The following is a 24921-nucleotide window of genomic DNA, read 5'->3' as shown; positions in this document are numbered from 1 at the left end:
ATAACTGTCCCTGGCCTAATTGTATTTGTACCCTTAACTATAATTAGTGGTTACAATGTTACCATATGGAATATGGAATATGGATATTGGAAAAACAAAAGTGAAATAGTATCTAGATTTATAATTTCAATTTCAATCTAAATTTGGTTGCTAGACTAGTTGAACAAAGATCAAAACTAGAAACTATACTTTTGTATTATATTTCAAATTTCTCTTGCTAGGCTTTACTGCAAAAGCTTCTCTGCAATAGCGTCTCTTTTTAAGCCTGATCTGGGTTTGTAATCATTTTGTGGCTGTTTGGCCTGAGTATAATGACAACAACGCTCATACAGATGGAGGGTAGTACTGAGAGTCTAATCAACTACCTCTTTATTGAGAGAAAGAGTAGCCACTGAGCTGCCCTTAAAAGAACAAGAAGATTTAATCGAGAATACAATCAACCTATGTTATGTATGATATGTGTAGATGTTTACATGTGCAACCTAATTGTAGCTACCCATATTTTTCCAATTCCTTACAATTCGTTATAATTCCTAATGACATATTTAATTGTTTAGCCTTAATGAACAATTGAAGACAGCGCTATGGAAAGTGTGAACCCTGAGAAAAAGCTCAAGTTGGATCATTTGCTGCAGCCAAATACTTCTTCTCTCCTCAACATGCATTCTCACATGCTAGAGGTAAGTTTATCGTAGGAAATTATTATGTTGAGAAGTTTAAAAAATAGTTGGTGGGTAATTCGTATTGTTCGAGGCTTCCTTGCTCAAAATATTGTCCTTAATGTAGTGTTACTTTTGTCTTGTTTGTTTGTTTGTGGGGCACCCGCTACGTCTATCTACTGGGCTGACCTCTAATCTTACTTTTGTCGTTATCTAAAAATTACCTGGCAGTGTTTAGTTTTATTAATAGAACATTTAGTCAAAAGTCTGTTAATCAATTATAATCTGGATATTCAGGTCGTTTTCCTTCCGAGCGATAACTTTAAAGCCAATCCGATTTAATGGAGGTGTTGTGATTAAGAAGCTTAGATGGAGAGTATAATAATTTAGCACAGATCACCAGTCTCGTTTTAGACTCACCATGTTGGCAAGTTACAAGTTACAAGTTACAAGTTACTGAATTATTATCACGATACAATGCCCGGTGTATTGTGTTACCGTGTGAAACAGTCAGAGAACTGCCTCCCGGGCCAGACTGTCTGTCAAGCACTGATATCGCCAATTATCGTGAGCACGGCTTTAAACTGTGAATTTGACCACGTCTCACTCTCCAGTGAAGATGCCTGTCTGCACGCCGTATCACAACACCCAATCAGGCACCGGATACATCCTCACGTGACACACAGATACAGGGTCACGTGTTCACGCCCCTCCCATCTCCATTACACTAAAACAATACGGGAGTTTGTAATGTTAACAAGCAAATTTAGTCCTCTTGTTAAAATGTTCACCTCTCTCTTTCTCTCTGCCTCCCAGAGCCGATCAGTTCCAGCGCAGGTGACATGTAATCTGTAATTGTTATTTGTGTTCATTGTATGCAACTGTGTTGGCCGGCCCGGATTCTGTGAGAAACTGGAGCGAGAGAAAAGGAGGGCGGGTCCTGCTTGTATCTTGTCTTTGTCTCAACTTGCCTTATCGGCCTGACACATCCATTATTATCTAGTATTTTTATCTTTGCTCTCATTACACAGGAGAAAATGTATCTTTAGGGATTCGTGTTGCCCCGATATTTTGATCTGTCATTAGAATTGTCTTATCAGGTGTGCTCAATTTGTTGTCACCTCTGAGCGTGATTTCTTTTAATTTGTTGTCACCTCTGAGCGTGATTCCTTTTAATTGGTTGATGTTTCTGATATATTCTCTCCCTCTAATTACTGTTGTTATGCCGAGTTGTCAGGTTAAAAATGCAACGTAAAAATTATCCGTCGAATTGGGCGTTCTTTAATATGTGGGAGTGTTTCAGTGTCCAATGATAAGATAATTTGAGATGACAAATCCTAGACATTAGATCTAGAACTTATATAATGACATCATATCTCCATGACATGACATGATGGTGTATTATAAACGATCAAATTACCTTATAATTACAAAATCAATAAATGTTTTTGCCATGAAACGGACCAAACTGATCCTAACTCATATTCCACTCATCATAGCATATCGCTTACCTTATAATTACCTTATAATTACTTTAGGTACCATGATTACTAATGCAACCATTTTTGTTATTGGTTCACGGACCCAAAACCATTCCGAGATTTAGATGGCAAGCTATAAGGCTTGATTCTAAAATTGAAGAGCAGCATATTTAAAGAGACTCGTTTAAATATGAGGAAGTAATCTATATTTGTTGTGACTTGTGATCCTATGATTTGACTGGTCGCTGCTGGACGCTGATTGATTGAAATATGATCAGTTTACTAAACCTATCAGTTTGATGATCGGTGGATTGCTAATAAACCGAATGAGGCATGATTAACGTCTCCAGGTAGTAGTTCATTTCGGCTTGACAGATAATGCACGGAACATATTATAATCAGGGCAAAATAACGATGATTAATAGTATTTTGATTCTGAGGAATGTGTTGAACTTTAAAACAAAATAGAAATCATTATTGATCAAATTATGTCATTATAAGATTAACCTTATCACAGGATTGTAACAATACCTTGTTAGTGTATGTAGTTAAACTGATAATTTGACCGAATTTCTAAGTTCTGCTTTGTGATGGGGTAATTTAAATAATCACGTGATCAAAATATAACCATCTCATTAGCTGAAATATTGAAATTGCTAATGAGTCACATGACCTGATGGAAAGGTCAAAAGTCAACCTCTTTAACTACTTCTATTAGTCGGACCCGTGTGAATCTTGGTTGACAACTTTCTGATGGCCTCTATAATGTTCCCACGCCGGTTGAGATAGTTGCCTTGTCAATGTCTCTCATATTGCTATTCGACCAGGTTCTTTCCCAGAGTATTGAATATAGCTTAGGTTATGTTTTCCTCGTTATATTAAACCACATCGCGTATACCAACTACTGATTTCTTTCGCTTGGAAGAAACTGCTAGTTTAGTTGTGAGACGAGGTTTAGTAGTTGATAGAAGTAGAAAGATGGTATCTAGCTGCTAGATTCTAGCAGCAAGGATATGACGATAGTGAATATAAACGTTTATAGACTTGAGTGGGGGAGGAGGATGACTTGATACATCGTGACAGGGGTTATGTTCTTGGATTTGATTGGTCGGTTCTGGAAGCTGATTGGTTAATCGCTGTCACGTGGCTTCTCGAATAATCAAGGTTATATATTCCCCTTTTCATGTTTAATAATTTGCACAGCCACAACTTAGTTGCTGAAGCCACTGCCGTATTATTATGAAACTTGACACTAACATTTTGAAAGTTCTCGAGTGTATATATCTGTGTAGGTGTATAAAGTTCGAGTTTGCTGTTGCAGCTGCTTAGAAATGGACTATATAATTTATAGCATTTCAAAGCATCTAATCGCTGCCATCTATCAAGGATTATTTTTGTGAGATAAAGAAAAGCAGGGCTTCGCAAATAATTCAGACGTCTCCGGCTGATAACTTTACCTTCCACATGATACATTATAATTACCATTTTTCCCTCTTAAATTTCCTGTGCTCATTCGTTTCCCATTATTCTAACCAGTCTATCTTCTATCCAGATAGAATGCAGGATTAAATTCATCACGCGGCATAATTGAAGATCCAATCAGCTGTCTGTATTTGGCCGGTAATGTCTCAGTTTTGACGTCTCCTGAGAAAATTCCCACGGTCGTGTTCATATTTCCCAGGGTTAATTACAACAGTAGCTCGGCAGTGAGCTTCGCTGTGATTGGCTGTTTTGTGCCATGTGACTGACACTCTGCTTGCTGATTGGTTAATTATGGGGTAGTGTGTAGTGTCAGCTGCTCGCTAGATCTTGCTATTGTTTTAGTTGCTTCAGCTTGGCGTGTATTTTAATGATTGTCTCCTAATCTCCTGGATTTATGGTTGACTTCCAATTCTAAAGACTCTGGTTTTACAGCCGCATTCCACTTTGCTACCGTTTATCTTACAGTTACATTCCTATTTAAAACTGCTCCACAGTTTGATTAGTGGTTAACATGCTGTCAGATAGTCTGATTGTGTTCCTTCTCCTTAAATCCAGTCCTATGATCACGTGGTGTGTGGTAAACCAGTCCTATGATCACGTGGTGTATATTGGTGAACAAGGAGAGCAAATGTGTCAAATTGTCAGGTACTCAGAGCCCTAGATTGCCAACTTATCAACATCTCCAGTAAACGGTGCGGCAGCTTCCTAACTTGTTTCAATGTCAGGCCGTCAAACTGACGTGCTTTTTACCAACTTTTCAATTTCCACCTGTCAACTGCTACTCGAAAAACTGATACACAGTCACGTGACATAACCGGTCACGCCCGGTTTATCTGTCGCCGGTTTACCGAGCGGGGGATAATGGGTATTATTTACCCGGAAAATCAAGGTTACGACTGTCATCCAGGAAGTTGTGCTGATAAAGAACAAGCTCACACTGGAAGATGGTGGTTATTCACAGCATTCTGTATTATTGTAGCAACTACCACTACATTACATCACTAGCAATAACACTGTGTGTATTGTCGTGTCCTGGGCAGTAGTGATACAGACCTTCTCAAATTACAACACTCCGCCTAATCTACATTCTATTGATCGCCCTGTCTCCAACTTCTCCTCCTTACTTTATCCTCGTTAATTCAATTCCCTAAATTTCATCAGAATGTAATTTTTAGTATTTTAAATACCTGGTTACTAGGGTGATGATTGTATTTATGAAGGGGCAAATCTTTTAGAAATACACCAGAAATTCAAATTAACGCCAGGAAAAACGGATAATCCGTATACTAAAGGTTTTTGTAACCTCAATGAATAGTTTAATAACTACAGAAGGGGAGTTTTAAAAACAAATAAGTGATCCGATAAGGTTTTTGTTTCAGTGACTAAAACTATATCTAAAATGGCCAGGATAAATTCAACGATTGAGATCGGTTGATTTGCGTTGCGTGATGAAAATACTGTCATCAGATTGGTTAATCTCTGTCACATGACGACTATACTTAGTTATGATTGGTTAATACCCATGATTCTGATGCAGCAATCCTATTGGTTAGTGTACATCTGCAACCGTATTATATCTGTCAACCGTTTATGAGATTTATAGTTGTACGGGGTGAGTGTTTCATCAAATTAGCAGGGATAGAAGGGCGTATAAATCCACATCACGTGACACATCATGTGATATGGTTAGTTAAAGTGAGAAGTATTAAAGTGTTTCAACCCATACACCTGCCCTTGTTATATTGGGAGATTCTAGTCCTCTCATTACACTAATAAAGCAGCGATCATTCACAGTTAATATGCTAACTTATAACACAAGTTTGGGGTGCAGTCGGCAGTCGCCTTGTAAAGCACTTGTACGATTCAGCGAAGTGTATGGAAGTAAACACGAAGTTTATTCCTAGAAATGCAAACTTTAGACCTAGAATTCTAGCACCTTCCGTTGTAAATAGAGAATACCTTCAATTCGGGATAGTATAAACCTATAAATAGATTAGGAGCAAGCTAGTTGTCGAGCCAGCTGGTGTTGTAGAGCATGCAGTTTAACAAGGAACTAACCCTACCAGGCTCCGTAGAGACTGTTATACTCTGCACTCGGTTCAATATTTATAAAATGTTGCGATATAAACATCTTTTGTTTTAAATAGTTGGTAGGAAGTTTTCTGTTTTATAATCAGGACACAGCTTTAAAAATGTCAGTCGTCAGATAAAACAAATAAATATGGAGTGGTGAGTGCTGTTATATGACCCTTTCCCCTTACTGTACGTCTAAAAAAGAATCTCACAAAATTGTACTATTCCTGTTAATGATCTCTATAATTCCTACACCTCGTTTTAAAATGTTGATATAAACGTTGCTTTTAATGTACAGTTGACAGATTTCATCACAGCTATTACACTCCACTCACTAGCCATCGTATATTACACGGTGGTACCTACCTACCTATTGGTGGTGTTACACGATGTTTATTGTTATTTTATCAATGGTTTTGCGTTGGTATTTGGTTCCGCATACAACTCCTACAACTACACTCTTCTAGAATCTAGTAACATGAAATGATAATTTAGCAGAGTTGTATTATTATATACGGCTCGTGATATAAGATCTACACTGTGCCTCATGCAATGTTCCAGTATTGGTTATCTGCATATCCTCATATCACGTGACACTTATATCAGTCACGTGATCTGACATAACATTATGTTATAGTGGAACATTAACCTCACTCTTCTGAATAAAAGGTTATGAACCTCCAGTAGGACACTGTAAGCCGAGTAGGGATTGGTTAATATATGCAATAATGCTCTGCTCTGTAAGCGTTGTAACGATATTGTGTGCATGTATTGGTCATGTGGCCGGATATGGACTATGGAGCCTTAGCGGGCTGACCAATCAGGGAGCTCCATTGTCATCACACGGGTTCAGGGAGCCAATCAAAGCGCTGTGTTAGAGCCACGTGGGCATAATGTGGCAATTAACGTAACGTAGTAATTGGTGTGTAGTGAGTCTGGAGCTGAGGCTATTATTGGTAGATTAACTTTAAATGTGATATAACGTTACCTGGTATTTTATACGTTTAGATGGGTGTCTTATCAGTAAATTCAATGATTGTAATTTAAATTTTAGGTTATAAGATCATTAAATGCTGTCATGATTTCTCCAATAAATGTTGTGACAGTAAAGATAAGAAAGTAATAACTGATAATATATAAGACTGATTTCTGATGTTTTGTTGGGTAAGAAAGTTGAATTATGTTTTAGATTTTTAGATAAACCTTCATTTTTGAGCCCGTACCAAATTACAAAATCGATAGCGATAGTCTAAGGTTAAGGTCCATTTGCAGTAAAGGATGAGAACTTACAACTTTTTACCGAGAAATTAGAAGGTCAAGAGTATAAGAAAATATCATCAAAACTTTCTTTAAACTTCTTGCACCTTAATTAATTTAATCATCTATATCTCATCTTAATTTCCCTGTTATAAAGACCCAGTCACTAGTAAGATATCCAGAAAATTCTAGAGAGATCTGGAGGAAAAGCTGCAACATTTTAAATGAGTAGGACTGTATTGGGTAATAAAGGGACACCCCCAGTTTTATTTTATCTCCGCCTTTGCAAGCATCTCTCTGTCTCACTCAATTCCTGAGATCACATACGATGTGTTCTATTGCTGGCACGGGTCAGCTTTCTCTGTACGTGCCGTGTGTGTGTGTGTGTGTGTGTGTGTGTGTGTGTGTGTGTGTGTGTGTGTGTGTGTGTGTGTGTGTGTGTGTGTGTGTGTGTGTGTGTGGTATGTGTGATTGTTTCGGGTGGTACTGCTGCGCAATTAGAAAATACCTTTGTTCACTGATGAAAATCTTTGTTTCAAACAAAGTTTGTTTGTCAAATGTCAGGTAGATTGGAGTAGGATCGGGGGGGGGGGGGGGGGGGGGGGGGGGGGGGGGGGGGGGGGTGTAACCCAAAAAAACCCAATCCCAGTATTACCTTTTTCAGGGTAGGAGTTGGGTTTTTTTGGGTTTTTTTGGGTTTTTTACAAATTTTTCATTTGAAGGAAAAAAAATCATGTAGGCACCTAGCAAAACAATTATCAGTACAACATCACTGTTGTGGTTCATCACTACAACATCACAATAGATATAATCGCTTAAATATCACCCAAAAGCAGTATTTTATTCACTGATGTGCTCAGAAGAAGTTGGCCATCCAGATATGATATCAGCCATATGTAATGCTCACTTCGATGGCCATGGCAAATTGAGTTAGTAGAGACGCAACTCACTGATGACCCCAACCCTGACCGCAACCGGTACGAGAGGAATAAAGCCTTTCTTCTCACCTTCACGATCTCTGTTTCCGTTTTCCTGATCATCCGCTTAACGAGAAACCATGAGCTGCATGATCACATGTGATATTAAGTGATATCTTCGCTTGTTTATGGCCCTGGAGTCGCTAAAATCTTGACTGGGATGGCATTCGATCTCGCCCTCCATTGAGGCAAACCTCAACAGCCGTATCATGATGCAGAGCATCACCATACACAGTTACTATTTTCGCCCATTCCTCTGATGAGTCAATATCCTCCACTTCCTCTTCGTCATCATCTGTTCCGCTTCGTCACTCTCTGCTCCGTCAGAAGATGGTTAGAAAGCCTCTCCTTCAAAGTTACAGTGTTCTTGAATGAGTTCTCTACCCCTTGAGACTCCCTTCTTCATAGCTTGGAACAATCTTGGGATTGAAGTATCTTTACCTCAAAATAGTTTCTCTGCTTTCGGATGCGGTATAACAAGCTTGTTGCGAGAGTGGGCAACTGTTACAGGGATCAAACTTTTGCCGAGTGCATCAAGCTCGAGGGAACGGTTTGATTTGCCCATGCCAACCAACATATCCTTAGAACACAGATTAGTTCTAATGCCTGCATAGAGGCCTATGCGCAGGAAAGCATAAAGTTTGCTCGCAGGCATCGGATGTAAACAGCCAGGGCATAAAGTGTTGATAACTGTTGTCAGCTGTTACACTGAGAATGTACAGCATCAGACCCTCGACTGTAATAATCGCATCATCAACATTTTTACAGACGTAGGCAGGTGGTCTTTCAATGGTTGTGTGAAGCTTAGGTGGCCCAAGGCGTCACCGCTGGATAGAAGCTGGGTGGAAGCCCTGGTCTGATGTGAGGCTCCCGAACTTTGAAAAGGGGTATCCTGCTGGTGCCCTCTTCCAGACACTCATCGGACAGCATGATGAAAGCCACTACCTCCGCGTGGTGAAGACTGGATACTGGACAGGGGGTCCAGGCTAAAGGCAGGACGGTCGACGGGTGACATTGAGCCCTGGAAGTTCAATAATTTGATCTATTGACTCCTTAACTCTTGGTCTACAAGAGGCTTTGAGACTCGTAAATCTTTACTGTGGATTGCACAGTAGCTAAAGAGGTGTTGGCTGTTACCTTGTTCAACCTAGTCTACTATGACCCAGCTAGACTGGAACACACTCTGGTAGTCAGGATACGGCTCCCTATGCCGGGGTACCGGGTAACGAGGTAGTCAGGGGAAGGGTTAGTCCCCGCTAAAGTGTAGCTCTGTTCTCACTCTAACCTCCTTATGCTTTGGGATAAAATCGGAGAGCCCCACACTGGAGCAGGTGACGATTGGGTAAGGATTACAACTGATGCTGTTGGGTAGAAAAAGGAAGTGTCACATTTGTCTTGTATAGCATATGTTCGTGCAATTACATGCTCAAGATACCCAAAATATTATGGTGAGAGTTAAAGATGGCTATTGTTCAAGCGGATGCCCTTAACCTTAGAGTTAAGAACACAATCCACTGCCAATGTGCAGGGGACTGCACAGGATTGTGAGCCAACTGAAAAGTCAAGATGAAGTTTATCAACAGCTTAAGGGTTAAAGCCCCTTATTTTTCTAGTGGAAGTGGTTGCCGGGGTAATTACGCTGCTATTACAGAAGCTGATGACTCGGTCTCCACAACACGACAACCTATTTCTACAGAAAGTCAAACAAGAAAACATTTAAAAAAATATGAACACCAATTGCGTTGTATCATGTAGAAGGGCTGCTCAGGTTGGCACGTTTAACATAAGAACAGCCAGAGAACAGCACAAACGCATCGAACTTGAAGAACTATTTTCTCGAAGCAAGCTGCACATCCTTGCCCTGCAAGAATCGAACATCGGGTAGTGCATGCTGATTGCTGAGAATACCAGAATAGAAAAGATGAACAAAGGGATTCATCCAGTGATCTCATTTGCGTGGAGAAACGCAGCTGGCGCTTCTAATGGGAGAGTAGGAATCATCTTGACGAGGACAGCATATGAGGCTATAAGTCTTATAAAGTTATAAAATCTTACAGCGCAAGGATCCTCACCATGTCTCTTAAATGGAAAGCCCAGGCTCACTGTCATCACATGCTACAGTCCTACAGAAGCCTCATCTGATGAGGAGGCAGGAAATCTCTTTTGTCTAAAACCAAGGATCTTACAGTTAATTTAGTAGGAGAGGAGCCACACACAATAATTTCTAAGGACGGACATGCCTTAGAAGAAGTTGAGGATTTTAGTACAACGGAGCACGACTTTAGGTTACGCAAGGCCAAGGCATGGGCTGCCTACCACAAAATGTAGGCTATATGGAGGTCCAATTTGCGCCGAGATTTAAAGATCCGTCTGTTCAAGCTACGGTTGAATCAATCTTCCTGTATGGAACGAAAACGTGGACAATAACAGAATCTTTGAAGAAAAGAATAGACGGATGTTTCAGTAGAATGCTTCGGATGGCCCTAAACGTGGACTGGAGAGGACATCGCACCAACAAGGAGGTCTTTGGATCACTCCCAAGAGTTATTTCGAAGATACAGGCCAGAAGAATGAGGTTGGCTGGGCACATCCAGCGACATGATGACCTGGCAGCACACCAACTTCTCCTTTGGGAACCTAGGGAGGGGTAGACCACCGCTCACCTTCGTCGATAACCTAATAAGTGACACTGGACTCAAGAACACTGGGGAGATTAAGGAGCTTATGGCGGACAGAAAGCTTTGGAGACACATCATCGAGAGTCGGACTCTGAAGCCGCCTTAAGTCAAGTAATTTAAGTCATGTGCTTTGACTTGCCTTGACCTTCGTCATAGCCTCCTTCCATGACAGGAGAACACATTTGCCACATTTGCCACATTTCCACTTTGTGCATTCATATGGATTATATCTCGATGAACGAGACATCCTGTTTGCTATCGTGATAACATACTATCAATATAAACACACTTATATACTATGTAAACTATCTATTAAGTTAAGACATGAGAACAACACGTAGGTAAGACTCAGTGGGAAATAATTCACATTCAATACAATTAATGAAATGGCTAGAATTTTGTTTAAATTTTGTTTAAAAAACCCAAAAAAACCCAAAAAAACCCAATCCCAGTATTACCTTTTCTTGGGTAGGAGTTGGGTTTTTTTGGGTTACACCCCCCCAGGATCGGTGTTGGTGATAATTCGTAAAACTTTCAAGAAAAGTAAAGAAATTCATGACAACGTAATACGTTTTTAAATTATCCCCAAAAAAGTGATTGGTGTAATAAGTGGTTGATGTAATAATATTATAGTAATTCAGGAAATATAATTGGCGACTTGATCTCTTAGTTCACTGAGATGGTTATGATAATGTCCTTCTTTACCTTAACTTTATAATAGTTAAACAATATCTTCTTATTATAAATACTAAATAGTACAACGTCTAGAGTTTCAAGTAAAATCTCTCTGTAAATTCCCACGATATTTATTGATCCTTTTATCTTCCCTTTACTGAACTGCAGGTTATAAATAAATAATCCACCTTTTGGCGCTGTTCTTTCTCATGCCGAGATATACCCACTCGCGTGATCAATCTTCAGAAATTACCTGAGAACCACGGGACAGCTGACAGCCACTAAGAGAGGTCGAGTACCTCTCACGTGACACCTGGTGACCAATCAGGTGACAGGGAGAGCCCACGTGGGGAGGGATGTGGGGTACTGGTTGCTGGGTTAGAAACAATGTCTGATAACTAGTAAATTAGCACTTGAGTTGGGTCGTGGGAATTATACCAGAGAGAGAGAGAGAGAGAGAGAGAGAGAGAGAGCATTGATTTAGTTTCTAGCACTGCCATACTCACAGTTAGGTAGCCGTTTTATATTGCATTTAGTATTTTTCAAACCTCTATTTACGAGCTCAAATTCACCGTACCCAGGCCAGGCCACTTATGTTGTGGATCTTGTTTTACAAATTGACCATCATTAGCTTTACTCTTACTTCCCCGGAATCTCTCTCAGATCGGAGAGAACCAATCTGGAGACTACTCTGTGAGAATTATTTATGGTTGACATTTTGGCACCAAGCTGCAAGTATGGGGAACAGCGTCACCCGAATTCTCACAGCAGATACTACACCAATATATCTACTGCCTGTTGAAATTTAAGTGGTGTGCTGCTCTCTTTTTTCCCACGACATTCTCTCAGCATCATTATAATCTGACAAGTTTCAGCAACTCAATATCCCTCTCTCTATAAATTGTCAATTATTGCAAAGTCTCAGGCTCGCTCTCACTGCTGTGTGACGTGTTCTCTCTGCGCCCTGAGTGCGTTCGAGTACTCCTAGCACCTTTGTCACGTTATAACCTTGTCAGGATATAATTGCGTCGTTTTCCCCTAGTGCTACATGAAAGGGTTATAAAACCGTCGTTTGATCCTGGAGTATTTAAATGCGCCGTGCTGCATGCTATATGCCCAGTCTACAGCTGTCAACTTGGAAAATGTAACATTTAATTGTTTGAGAACTGATCGAATCAGTAGTCATTTCGAAGTGTAGTCATTTCCTCGTCAGCAACCTTACAGCAAATGTAAAGCTTCAAATAAACACATGTACACTTATCTATATCTTACTTTAAAGGGACCCAGACCTCTATCGGAAATTACAGATAGTTGGTTTAATTTAAGGGTGGAGTGACCTGATTGTCCTTCTGATTGATTTTGTTTTGACCTAAAGCTTGCTTGTTATGTTACGAGCTATTTAAAAGTACTTGGCAAGGCTAGTGACACAGCCCTTGAAAGGCGGTACAAAATCACGTGACCTTTTTCTCTCTGTATTTATATTGGTGTATTGTAGTGCTCGTGAATTATCCCAGCTCTTTCCACGACCTCTAGATAATCATATATTGCACACTGAACCTTTCCTCGATTCCCATTGGCCCGTTGCTGTCACGTGACACATGTGTCCTGCTTCGTGATTGGCTGGTTGCTATCACGTGACCTTTGTCTCGTCTCCGTAGATATGCTGAAGGGGAAATGGTGGCCTTTGATTGGTCCAGAAGTGTACTGAAGGGGAAATGGTGGACTGTGATTGGTTGGGAGGTGTACTGGTGTTGAGTGTTGATAGTTCGGAGAGAGCGTGGGAATTGTTGGAGTTATTTGTTTTGTACACTGCTCGCAGCTGCTGCCACACATACCCCACTCTTTAATTCCTCGCTACTTACTTTTCTTAGTGCCGTCATTTTGTAACCGTGTCAACTTTAAACACGTTTCCGGGATTTTAACTTTTAGTTGTAGCTCGGGTGCGCAGATTACTTCCTACATGTTATTATCGTTATTGGGAACGTACTTTGTGGTCTTGTTAAAGCCATGTATTTAGACAGGGAGTCTTGAGGTGATACTTGGCATGTACAATCAAAATGTTCAGTTTTCTTACCGAATAAATGTTATCAGATACTGATCCAACCCAAAGTTGTGGTCGGCTCGAAACCAGCGTTTATCATAATATGTTATTTTACAATTTACTCCCGATATGCAAGTCATTACAATTCAAGTTTTTCAACTTTTAGCGCAGCCCCTTGATATTACAAATTTTTCATGCGATGCTTCTATAAAACTTGGCAGGTACAAAGCAGACAAAATTTAAAATATTTGGGTTAAATGCCACAATCTAAAGGTCTTTGATGTTAAATTTTTCGACGAAACCGGACAATAATTATGTATAGTATCAACTGTGGCAGAAAGTAGAGTATCAACTGTGACAGAAACGTTTGACTGTCAGAATTTTCACTCTTAGGACCTACCTCAAAATCTGCTCTGACCGAAATGCTTTGATTTGTGTCTAGTCTGTATCTGCAAAAGTTAAGAGCTATCACATAACGACCGTGGAGTCTGTAGTTGAGTTCAAGCCGGACAAATTTTCATATTTGGGGAATAAGATCACGGTTGGAACTTGGAAGTCGTACTCCTCGTAGTTTGTACGCAGTAGAATTGAACAGAAACGCTTGACTTCGACCGTCCGTAAATTGATAAAGGAAGTTGTGGAATAACTGGAATTTTATATTTCGACTCGCCTACATAATTAAACTCGACTACATTATTAAACTATCTTGCAGCCTTTATAATATGATATAAACTATTCAACAGCTTTTCCAGCATCTGCCCAGGATAGCTCTTTGCTAGTTATATCATTTTTTCTTGTAGTGATCTTGTAGAGTATAGTATCATGTTTCTATTTATATCATTATATTTCACTTATTATTGTTTCTAATCGAATCTACCGATAGTGTACCGTAAATTGATCTCCAATACCTAATAGCCGTACCAATTACTGGTAACTGGTATCCCGGAAGCTCTTAAGTCTTAATATAATTTTCACTAATTGGAGTTCACGATCTCGGTAATATCTAGATAGTATGTAGATATAGACCGTTAGTCTTAGTTTTGTTTTGCTACCTTGATTATCAGACTGTTTACTTTTCCCTAGCTATAGTTAATAAGTTAAAGTTTGTAATCAAATTCTTGACTAAAAGATGGAAATGGAATGCGAAGAGAGCGCCGAAACAATCGAAATTAAGAAAGAGGCGGATGAGTACTGGGTCACCGTCGTCAAAGTAAGTATTTCACTTTTGTACCATTTTCATTTAGGTCCCAAGTTTCATCTCATTACCATCATTGCATTCTTGGTGTCATATAATTGGATCTATTGACTTCAAAATTGAGCAGTGAGCGTAACAAAATTTGATCACATTTCAATAAAAGAAAAATTCCTCTACTTCATTCGATTCAATTAAAAATATTTGATACTGCCGCAAAGAAAGTTTTGATAGACTCCTGTCTCCGAACCAAACCGTTGACTTGCTGATTTGATTTGCAATTTAGAACACAATGAAATATTATTTGAGCACGACCAGAGTGTACGGCACATTCACACACAAACTTCGGACTAAATCGCAAGCAATCCTCATGCAGGGTGTGCAATGAGGTCACCATCTAATTTACTCCTTGAACTATTTGAGCGGCGCATTACTACACTCTCCACTTGCTATATTATCAGTGCTCTGTTTGATTTCGTTCACTTATTTATTTAGTCCCTTTGTGTGGGTAACCAAACTATTCATTCCTCTGCATCCAACCCTCCCTCACAGATTTCGTACATTCCGCACCTTAGTAAGTATCCCTTCTCAAACGTGACAATAACCTTTGTGTCACGAGGGAAAATTCCCATAAGTACCCATAAAATATGAGAAATTCCCAACAGTACCTATGAAATAGGGGAAATTGTCTTTGTGAAGATGTTCGCACAGAGCAACAGGTGATCCCTTTAAGCGATCCCTTTGTGAGCTACTAGCCACCCCTGCCACCCGAGTCTGTTAATATACGGTAATTATCTTCCAGTCTGGTGGTGTTAGGTCCAGAATGTTCCTTCCCTGCTCTTTAGGTGTTGTGCTCTCATTAAGTGTTGTTCTGTCGTTTTAGATGTGTTGTCGGGCGTGTTAATTCAAGTGATTGTAAGTCGTAAGATAAAGAGTAATATACCAAACTGCAGAGTGCAATTACAAAATTAGAAAATTAGAAAAAAAAACCTGTTTTCTGCGTATTTGTGTTTAAGTATGGAGCAAATTAGACTAAATTTACTAATTTCCGATAACTTTCAGGCGATGCTGCACTGTCAACAAGTTATGCAGCAGCAACAGCAACAACAACAGCAACGTCAACAACAGCAACAACAACAACAACAACAGCAACAACAACAGAGATTATCTGCTAGACACTGTCTTCCTCCTGACTTCTCCCAACTGGGTTACATTTCTCCCAAATCAGGTACATGTCTTACTTTCTCTTTCACTTTCTCTTTCACTTTTGTGCTAGCTTACTGTCTGGCCGTTTTCCCCCCATAAATTGTTTGATTAGTTTAAGTAGCTAACCAATTCCCAGAATGAATAAAATGCAAAAAATTGAGAGGCCTGCATTTTTCTGTTTCTCTACCACATACATACTTGAGCTGCTTATTTAACGCTCCATCAGATGTTAAGGAATCCTGACGCGTGTCATTTTATATTTTAAATATTTGTTAAATTCTAGAGATTCACCAGATTTACAAATCAAATCACCGATAGGATTAATATTATCCTTATCATGCACACGAGCTTTACTCTTGTTTTAAAACATCTGAACACCTGGTTAATCCTCCGAACTCTCAACTTTGTGAATCGTGATTAGTAAGGAATCCCCCGGTTTTGGAGATTCTCCACACGTGAACCTGTGGAATCTGACGTGTGCTCTACCACACCGTACGTGTATGTAACACTTAAACAATTACAATTATAAAACAATTACAAAACACTTACAAAACAATTACTTCAGAGATGTTCAGTCACACGGAGCCAGTGATGAGCGCCCTTTTCACTGACAGACTACGAAGTCATACCCCTCCTACCAGTATATACAAACCTAACATTATTATTCCTCAATACGACCATCTCATACGGCAGGCTAGTCCGCCCATCTCTCCTCCTCAACCAGAATCAAGGTCATTAGAGAGAATTTTATGTTAATTGTGTAATTTACATGCCTGACTATCGTGATTATGTGTGTAATTATTGCTCCATCAAACTTAAACTGCAAAAATGCAATTATCGAGGTTTAATTATTGTAATTAAGCGTGATTTGATCATATAATTTTGCGTGATTACCCAGCAAAGTCGATGATTCTTGCCGTGGTAGCATGATTTTCAGTATATAATAATGAAGTACTGAATATACTACTACCCACGTTTAGTATCAGCTATTGTCAAATTTATTCTTCAAAAACTTTTAGTTTTACAAAATCTTTACATTAGTAATAGTAGATATATATCCTGTCTCCAACTCTGGGACTTATTGATCTCCCGTTAAATTAGCATATAGGTGTGGCGTAATAATTGGATTGAGATGCGCTGGAGTGGTACCACAGTACTCATGTCGACATATTTAACATATCTACCAACATATTTAACATATCTCAGTACTCATACCGACATATTTAACATATCTACCGACATATTTAACATATCTCTCTTCGCAGCGGTGCAGCAGTAGCAGCTCCAGTGGAACTTAAATTCACAAAGGAACGTATGAACGCATACCTAACAAACAGGAAGCGACTGGATAAGGAAGTGGTGATACGACACGCCAAAGTCGCTCAGAAATCATACAAAAACGAGAAACGGTGAGCTAAGTTTTTGGATGTAGTAAATATGTATTATAAAATGCATGAATGTACAGTGATTAATGAATATGCATATTATGCATTACACGAATGATAAAAATACATCCTGGAGAAAACACCGCCAATATTCATAGTTTTTTTACATTTTTTTATATACCAAATTTCGAAGACCCTTTGCTGCTAAAGAAGCCATTTTTTGTCCTTCAATTTTTCAAGCCCTGTAACAGTGTAACTGTATTCGAAAGATATCAGCAGGTATTTCAATCACAATCTGTAGTACTAAAATCTATATATTTTACTATTTTGGTTGAGCAAATCAAATCAAATCAAATCAAATCAAATAATAATGACACTAACATCATCATACGTAATCATTTCTACAAAAATCAAACTAAAATGCTAGGTACAAGATCAAGTAAAACTGTAATTAATTATGCTTTCCACTACTACATAAGTTAATAAAATGTTTTTAGCAACATGGGGATTAAACCGAAGATATTTATTATGCTTTTCTGGAAACATTCCAAAAAACCGGATTTGCTCATTCCAAACATATCCGCTCCATAATCTGCCAAACCGCTAATAATTACCTTGAAAGTTCCGATCTGATCACCACATATACGTCGCTCTGCCAGCGTTCTTAAATTGCGCAACTCAGAGAATTGAAGTCATTTTAATCGTTCTATATTTTGACAAAATTCTGTGTATCATCATTAATTGTTAATGAAACATTAAATAATCATTAGATAGACAAGAAAGTATTCTCTCCTATTACATGACATGCATCTTATTTTGAAAACTCGCCGGTATTATCTTGCTTTATATGACACTTACCATTTGCCGTCCCACTCTCAGCATGATATAAAATACTCATATTCCGGATAATATTTCAAGAATTCAATTAATGATCACACAATAATAATGTGGAGGGTAAGAGCTCCTCTACTCTGCAACTGTAGGAACCACATTCCTAACATTTTCTAGTTCTACGAATCTACAGATAGGAGGGCCTACTAAACTTAATATTACAAAGATCAAGATACCACTTTGTATCACGTGATGGAAATACAGCCCTCTGATTGGTCACGTGTCGGAAATACTTCCCACTGATTGGTCATGTTCACTAAGTACCACATTCTCAGGTTCTTCTGTCCACCCCCATGTGTGTATCTACGCGGAAAGGCTTGGGCTGTTGGGGAACACCGGCGTGGCATTCTCGAACAAAATGGTGAGTGCTTATGAATGATCAGTTTATTAAAGTTGTTTCATTATACTTCTAATTGTAAGACTCATGATTGGTCATTGTACTCTTCAGTCTTTATCAAAACAATTTAATTTACCAAATATTTAACTTATTAACTGATTACAGTAATTGATGAATAAACTAACAAACCAACCATCTAATCGTCTTTATTCGATCAGGTTTGACTCCTAACGCATTTATCGGTTTATCTAAAATACATGACGACATGCAGCAGTTACATGTGGAAGAGAAAGGGTTCGCTGCAGCTAAAACCCTCTATATATCAGATTCCGTTGATAAACGTAAACATTTCGACCTGTATTGTAAGGTAAGATATTAATTAACTTTAGTTATCTTAATATTTAAAGTAGATAATAAAATATTAAGTATTTAAACGAGTAGTTTAATGTAGATCGTCATTAGTCAAGCGTCCAGTACTGATAACTTTCCGGAAAGTATGATTATTAAAACTGTTTCTCATATGATTATATTGGAAGTGTTTCTCATCGTAAATCAGTCTAATGATACTTCCTCCCAGATGCTGTACTCAAACGGTCAGAACATTGGCACGTTCATGTCGAAGAGAATAAAAGTCATCTCGAAACCCTCTAAAAAGAAGTTATCTATCAAGAACATTGCATGTAAGTTTTAAATAGAACGCCGTGCTCTTCATCTGACACCTCGTGTTTAAGGTAATTAGGCTGGAATTATGGATAATTTTATGTGATTTTTTGATAACATGAAACAAAGCCAAGATGGATTACATGATGACTATTTATATTTCCCCCGATGGTTCAAAGTCTCTCGGTAACAAAGTTTCTTTGAATAAGTCTGAACAAATTAAGGCCTCATTAAATCTCGACAGTACTTTCGAAATCGTAGTACGAAACCCTCAAATATTTTCTTATCAGTGAACAGCAGCATACAAAATTTGGAATTAGATCTAAATATCTGTGCCAACTCTGGAGCATAACATTATCATTGATATGCAGCCAGAAATTATTTTCATATTTTTGAGAGGGCTTCAGGGCTACCCAAAATCTTAACTCCGGGATCAATTTTTCTCTTCAAATATTTATTACTTAGGGAGTGTTCACATATTACGTCAGCAGCCGAGGGGGTGGGTGGTAAAATGGCCAAAAACATGCTAACGTAATTATATGTGATCGTTCCTTTATGTATGTTGTAATATTTACCCTACTAATCACTTCTATAATCACCTGGGTTGCTAATGCCGTCAACTTATGTAAAGTGTAAACACGTAGTCATATAATACCATAAGTGATAAGAAATGACACTTCTTGCCCCATGATATCTCATGATCACATGGTATGTTCCGTGACATATATTTTTCGTGATCCCATGATATTTCGTAATAAACTCTGCTATCTAAACATCACAGATAATGTTTAAACCCGTCTTATCTAGTCTGACAAACTTATTATTCTTTTCTATCCCCTTCCGGTACGATAGTTAACTTAAAATGTAATGTTTTTGATTCTTGTCATTTATTTACGACCGTGACGTTTGTTCGGTTACTTCTTTAAAGTTTTGAAATGTCTGCTCATGATAGGCTTTGATACAACACAAAGTTCTTTTCCAGTTTTCTGGTGATTTTTTTCCAATAGAGAATAAGCATAAGCTGATGGAGTTAATCACCATTCAGACCGCTTAAATGACATTTTATGGAAAATCGTTCAAACTGATTGTTTGAATAAATACAAATATCTTAGCGTGTACATTTCATTTCAGTAGCAGCTGTGTTTGACTGGTTTCTATTTCAGTAAGTATACAGTCGGGAACACACATAGCGCTTTTCAATCGGTTACGATCTCAAACTGTCAGCACTCGATTCCTGCACGTGGAAGATGAGAACTTCCACGCTTCTTCACACCAGTGGGGGTCCTTCGCCATACATTTAGGTAGTGTGTACATTTCAGCGATAATAGATTAGATGCTGTGTTATATTTGTAATGTTTCAGTGAGACCAGGCTGTTATGTATTCTGTTATGTTTTGTAATACAGGGTGGTCCAGAATGCACTACAAATATGTCTGGTTACAAATTCTGTTTATCCGAATCAGTTAAGATTAAGCTGATACGGGAATCAGAATCATAGTGCGCAGCCTGAAATAATATGTAGTTATTTCTGGACCACTCTGTATTTAGCTGAGTTCAGAGTTTTAGCAAGAAGTTAAATTATTATATGAACTTCCGGTGTCTGCTACTAAAATATCGGGTTTACCATTTATTTAATCTTTACCAAATAAGTTTAAATGCAGTTAAATAATTTGCCTGTTTATACCAAATTTGGAACTCGTTTAGAAGTGATTCGATTTCTTTTCAAACTTCAATTATAGTCGGTCCCATTAAATCACTCGCCAAGGATTCTAATTTTTGCACAGTAGGGCCCTGAGCACTATAATATGATTTAAGTAACATTTATAGTTAAGCCGTCTTATTTAATGATCTCAAAGGGAGAATGCTGGCCAAATTCATTCAGAAAGTCTTTAAAATGAGTTATATAATGTTGGGGAAGTAATTCAGTTGTTACTGTTTCAAACCGTATAACTATTTCCCATGGTTGTATTTAACTAATACCTAGCATTTCTAATGATTATTAGATATATAGCTTTGTTTGGAATGGTTAATATCCGACATCCGTATAATATATTATTAGATTAATCTATTTAAAATACCCTTCTGGCTACGATATAATATATTATATATTATAATATATAGCATATTATGCTATTTAAAGGCAGGCGCTATTGTAAACGGTAAACTAAGTATCTTATTAACTTTTAAGTATCTTATTTACTGTTTTCAGTTTTTTTACATACAAACATATCTATCCAGATTCGGATTCATTGAAATCAGCAGCCAGGATTAGTTCGTGGGATTGTCAATCAATTAATTAATAGATGTACCGAACAATTAATCAAACAATTAATTACAGTCGATGAAGACGAAGAAGACAGTGAAGTGTTCAATGTTAAAGATGGTCATGTGCACTACGGCAAGACAGTGAAGATTGTGTGCTCTGAAACCAAGATATCACTCCCTAAAGTCGTGATACGAAAAGTTGAAAAGCAGGTCGCATTCCTCGACGCTGAAGACCCCGTATCTCAACTTCACAAGGTTAATTTCTATGTTAATTCTAAGAAAAGTAGATTAAAATCACGTTATATCAAATGCTTTTATCTGCAAATGAAATGTTGCACCATGGTTTTGCGTCCCGGTACTTGGTAATCATTCAGGCAACAAGCTATGTAACTATTAATACCCTGTAAATAGTTACTTATTGATCATTTCATCACCAAATATAGTCACTGTTTTGGAGGCGTCCTTTGTCTTCTGAGGCAATGTGACGTAAATTTAGACACATGACAGTGCTCCTGCGAGCTCATGGGATAGGCTGTCTCGTGTCACGTGTCAAAACAAACGGCCTTGTAAAGCTATTTATGGACTATAGTATAGTGTGCTGTGTTTAATTAAGGTCTTGAACACAACTATCTGCTTGCTATATGTCTGTAATCAGTAATTATATGCGATCCACTATTGCAATTAAATAATGGTCCTATCCGGATATTACATTGTTATTAAAGATACAACTGCAGCCTGTCTCTCGGTTAACCACTCACAAACTGTATATGCCAAGTTACCGATCTATTATGATGTTAGCAAACTAGACTACTTCCTTCACCACCATATTATGTTGTGTTACCGGACAATTTACTTGCTTCCGCTTTAAATTTACAAGCTGTATATTTTCCTAAATTATCTGATATGCAGATTATGTACAAGCCATATTAGTGATTGACGATACTTGACATAATTTTAACGCCCATTAATATTACAGGTTGCCTTCTATCTGAAAGATACAGAGCGGATGTACCTATGTCTGTCACAAGATAAAATTATCCAGTTCCAGGTGAGATAACTATTGAACAGTTACATTGCATGGCACTCGCGAGACATGAAATTATGGTCAAATGATCGTTTTGGAAAGGAAAACAGAAAATTCTTAGAAAATTTTCCCACGATCCCCGTTTTGGTTCTCACGCTGCGCTGACGATAGTGACTTTTCCGTGCCATAGCCATGGAAACTGTATTGTGGTCAACAGTTTGTAGCGCGCGCACGAACAAATTTATTGATGTTTTGTAGATTTGCGAATAAATCCCTGGATTGTTCGCATATTCTACCACTGAAGGCTCTGAAACTCATCTAGGATTTATTACTATTTTTAGAAGAAATTTAATCCTTGTTTAGAGAAACAGGTCAGAGTTTTCACATTGACAGATCAAATTTTTCTGGCATTTTCCCAATTGTAACACATTTATTTCTCAGGCCACACCCTGTCCAACGGACCCTAAAAAAGAGATGATAAACGACGGTGCTTGCTGGACTGTCATCTCAACTGATGAAGCCAAATACAGATTCTGTGATGCTTTAACAACCGTTAAGAAGCCCATAACTCCGGTACCAGTCGTCGAACAAATGACCGCTGAAGGATACGGCAATGGTAGGTCTCTTTGTAGTTTGTACTCTACTTATAGCACGTTGTGAAAAATCTAGGACGAAGAAAATGTCACCTCATTTTCTTGACACATCGGTCTTTACTAAGTACGATCAATATTAGGTTTACAAAATGAAACTTGCGTCTGGCAGCTAGCCAAGCATTGAAGTAAATAACTATCCTGCTTAGTAACTAACGTGACTGCTCTCCAGGAAAAGGAGAAAGCTATCTTGAGATTAGTGGTGAAGGGTTCAGTCCTAACCTGAAGGTCTGGCTAGAGAACCACGAGTGTGATACATATTACAGGTACGTTTTGATTTATATTGATCTTCATCCATTTTATTTTAGGCCACTGCTAAATGGTAGGCATAAACTGGGCTATTTCGAACCTAAAAAGGCATGATCGTTAAGTGATCCAACCAAACCATCACTGACTTATAAATGAACTATGAATGGTTTTACTATAGAAGGTAAGTTAAGCAATATTGAATACAACTCTAAACGTTAATCAAATCAACTCGTCCAGCTCAATGTTAATTTAATCCAACTTTTACTTTTAGATGCAAAGAAACGCTGCTTGCAAGGATTCCTCCCATTCAAGTATTCAAGCCAGACTGGACTTACGTCCAGCGGCCGGTAACCTGTCTATTGGTTCTTGTCCGAAGTGACGGAGTAATCTACTCAACTGGTAAGTAATTTGTACTTGTTCTGCGCTACAATTTAGTGACCAAATTCAAATTTATCTTCGTTTATTCGATTTATTTCTACCAAATCACCCTCATTTTTAATTGTAAGAACGATTTCACGATGATTTGAGACCCTCACACCCAAATTCCCCAGATAAAGAGTATGTGTACGAAGTACAGTCGCCTCCCTCCCCCGAATCCCCCCAAGACTTCCAACCCTCGTCCAGTCAATCTTCTTCGTGACGTCACCTCATCAATGCCATGACGTCATGATTCATCGTTATGATGTCGTCAATAGATGTCGCGCTGTGGTGTAGTCGTGAGAAGATGATATTGTAATTGATGTTCGGATGATCACTTCAAAGACGGACGCTTGATTGTTATGTAATGGAAGTTAAACATTTAATCATGATTCTTGCCTATACATTTTAATTTGTATTTATGGGATGTGCTCCACAAAGTAAAAGACTAACTTTTTAAAGTTAAACTGATTTACTCAACTGTAGATATATATATGTATTCTGATGAATTCAGGAACACTTCATTTTCTAAGCACGCACTTGTTTATTTTACTTGAAATTTCCCATTGTTACAATGTTTAATCCTCGCAGTAATTGATACAAATTTCAAGATTGAGATAATATCTTAATTACGACTCAAATAGTCGTTGAAATTTGGATACAAGATAAGGTCAGCTGCATTGTACCTATTGAAACATTTTATACATCATCACATGCAGCCTCGTTCAGTTATCTACCTTTTCATGTTTGTTATCACCAGGCTTAAAATTTGATTCATTTTGAATTCGAACCATATTAAATTCATTTCTCTGGGTTTAATTTTGAAAATCTTGTTATTCTTGGTCAAACCATGTCCATTTTTTTTCTTCATTTGAAATTTTGTCTAGGGTGTCTAATAACAAATATAATTTGTAACCGTTTTATAAGTAGCGATGGAGGAGAGCTGGCGCTTTGTCACTTAAAATAGTTGGGTGCAGCCTTCGAACCAGGGATGTCATTCTGTGTTACATTTTCATGTATTATTTTCATGCAGTATTTGGCTTGAGTGCCAAGTAGAAATATCAATGTGTCCTTACTTGTCCTTCAGATTTAGGCTTGAATTGCAAACATGTGACAAATGTATTACTAAAATATAACAGGATTTTGCGATATCTTTCCATTAGAAATGGCTCATATGGTTATGGGTTAGCTGTAAGTCATTTTGAACCCTGAAACCTGCCATGATTGTTTAACGTCCTTGGGCTGGAGTACAAGATTCTGGGCAGGCCGAAGGGAATCATCATCATCAAATTATTGACAGGGTCAAATCGATCTCAATTCACA

General features: G+C 38.2%; 1 protein-coding gene across 3 annotated transcripts; it reads left to right on the top strand.

Moving 5' to 3' along the window:
• The first annotated feature begins 545 nt into the window (after positions 1 to 545).
• LOC134820005 (recombining binding protein suppressor of hairless-like) lies at positions 546 to 24659 on the top strand. 3 transcript variants are annotated; one of them, XM_063830175.1, is made up of 14 exons: positions 546 to 680; positions 15578 to 15743; positions 16287 to 16452; positions 16987 to 17130; positions 18273 to 18358; positions 18553 to 18701; positions 18912 to 19014; positions 20158 to 20295; positions 21332 to 21513; positions 22235 to 22306; positions 22724 to 22898; positions 23105 to 23198; positions 23453 to 23580; positions 23733 to 24659. In XM_063830175.1, the coding sequence occupies exons 1-14, from the start codon at positions 585 to 587 to the stop codon at positions 23819 to 23821; spliced, it is 1788 nt and encodes a 595-aa protein (XP_063686245.1). In that variant the 5' UTR covers positions 546 to 584; the 3' UTR covers positions 23822 to 24659. The 3 variants fall into 3 exon arrangements, with proteins under 3 accessions (XP_063686245.1, XP_063686246.1, XP_063686247.1); XM_063830176.1 differs by lacking the exon at positions 546 to 680 and adding an exon at positions 14251 to 14533; XM_063830177.1 differs by lacking the exon at positions 546 to 680 and adding an exon at positions 14946 to 15089.
• The last annotated feature ends 262 nt before the right edge of the window (positions 24660 to 24921 follow it).

This window comes from Bolinopsis microptera, chromosome 8 (genome assembly GCF_026151205.1).
Source record: "Bolinopsis microptera isolate Bmic1 chromosome 8, MBARI_Bmic_1.0, whole genome shotgun sequence".
NCBI lineage: Eukaryota > Metazoa > Ctenophora > Tentaculata > Lobata > Bolinopsidae > Bolinopsis > Bolinopsis microptera.
The sequence above is the reverse complement of the archived record's forward strand: the minus strand, read 5'-3'. Positions and strand labels throughout refer to the sequence as shown.

Bases quoted from the DNA above. Each gene is read 5' to 3' on its own strand.
- LOC134820005 (XM_063830175.1), top strand. From the start codon at position 585: ATGGAAAGTGTGAACCCTGAGAAAAAGCTCAAGTTGGATCATTTGCTG. The intron at 17,131-18,272 runs GTGAGCTAAGTT...CCACATTCTCAG, and splicing joins TCATACAAAAACGAGAAACG to GTTCTTCTGTCCACCCCCAT. The intron at 19,015-20,157 runs GTAAGTTTTAAA...TTTCTATTTCAG, and splicing joins ATCTATCAAGAACATTGCAT to TAAGTATACAGTCGGGAACA.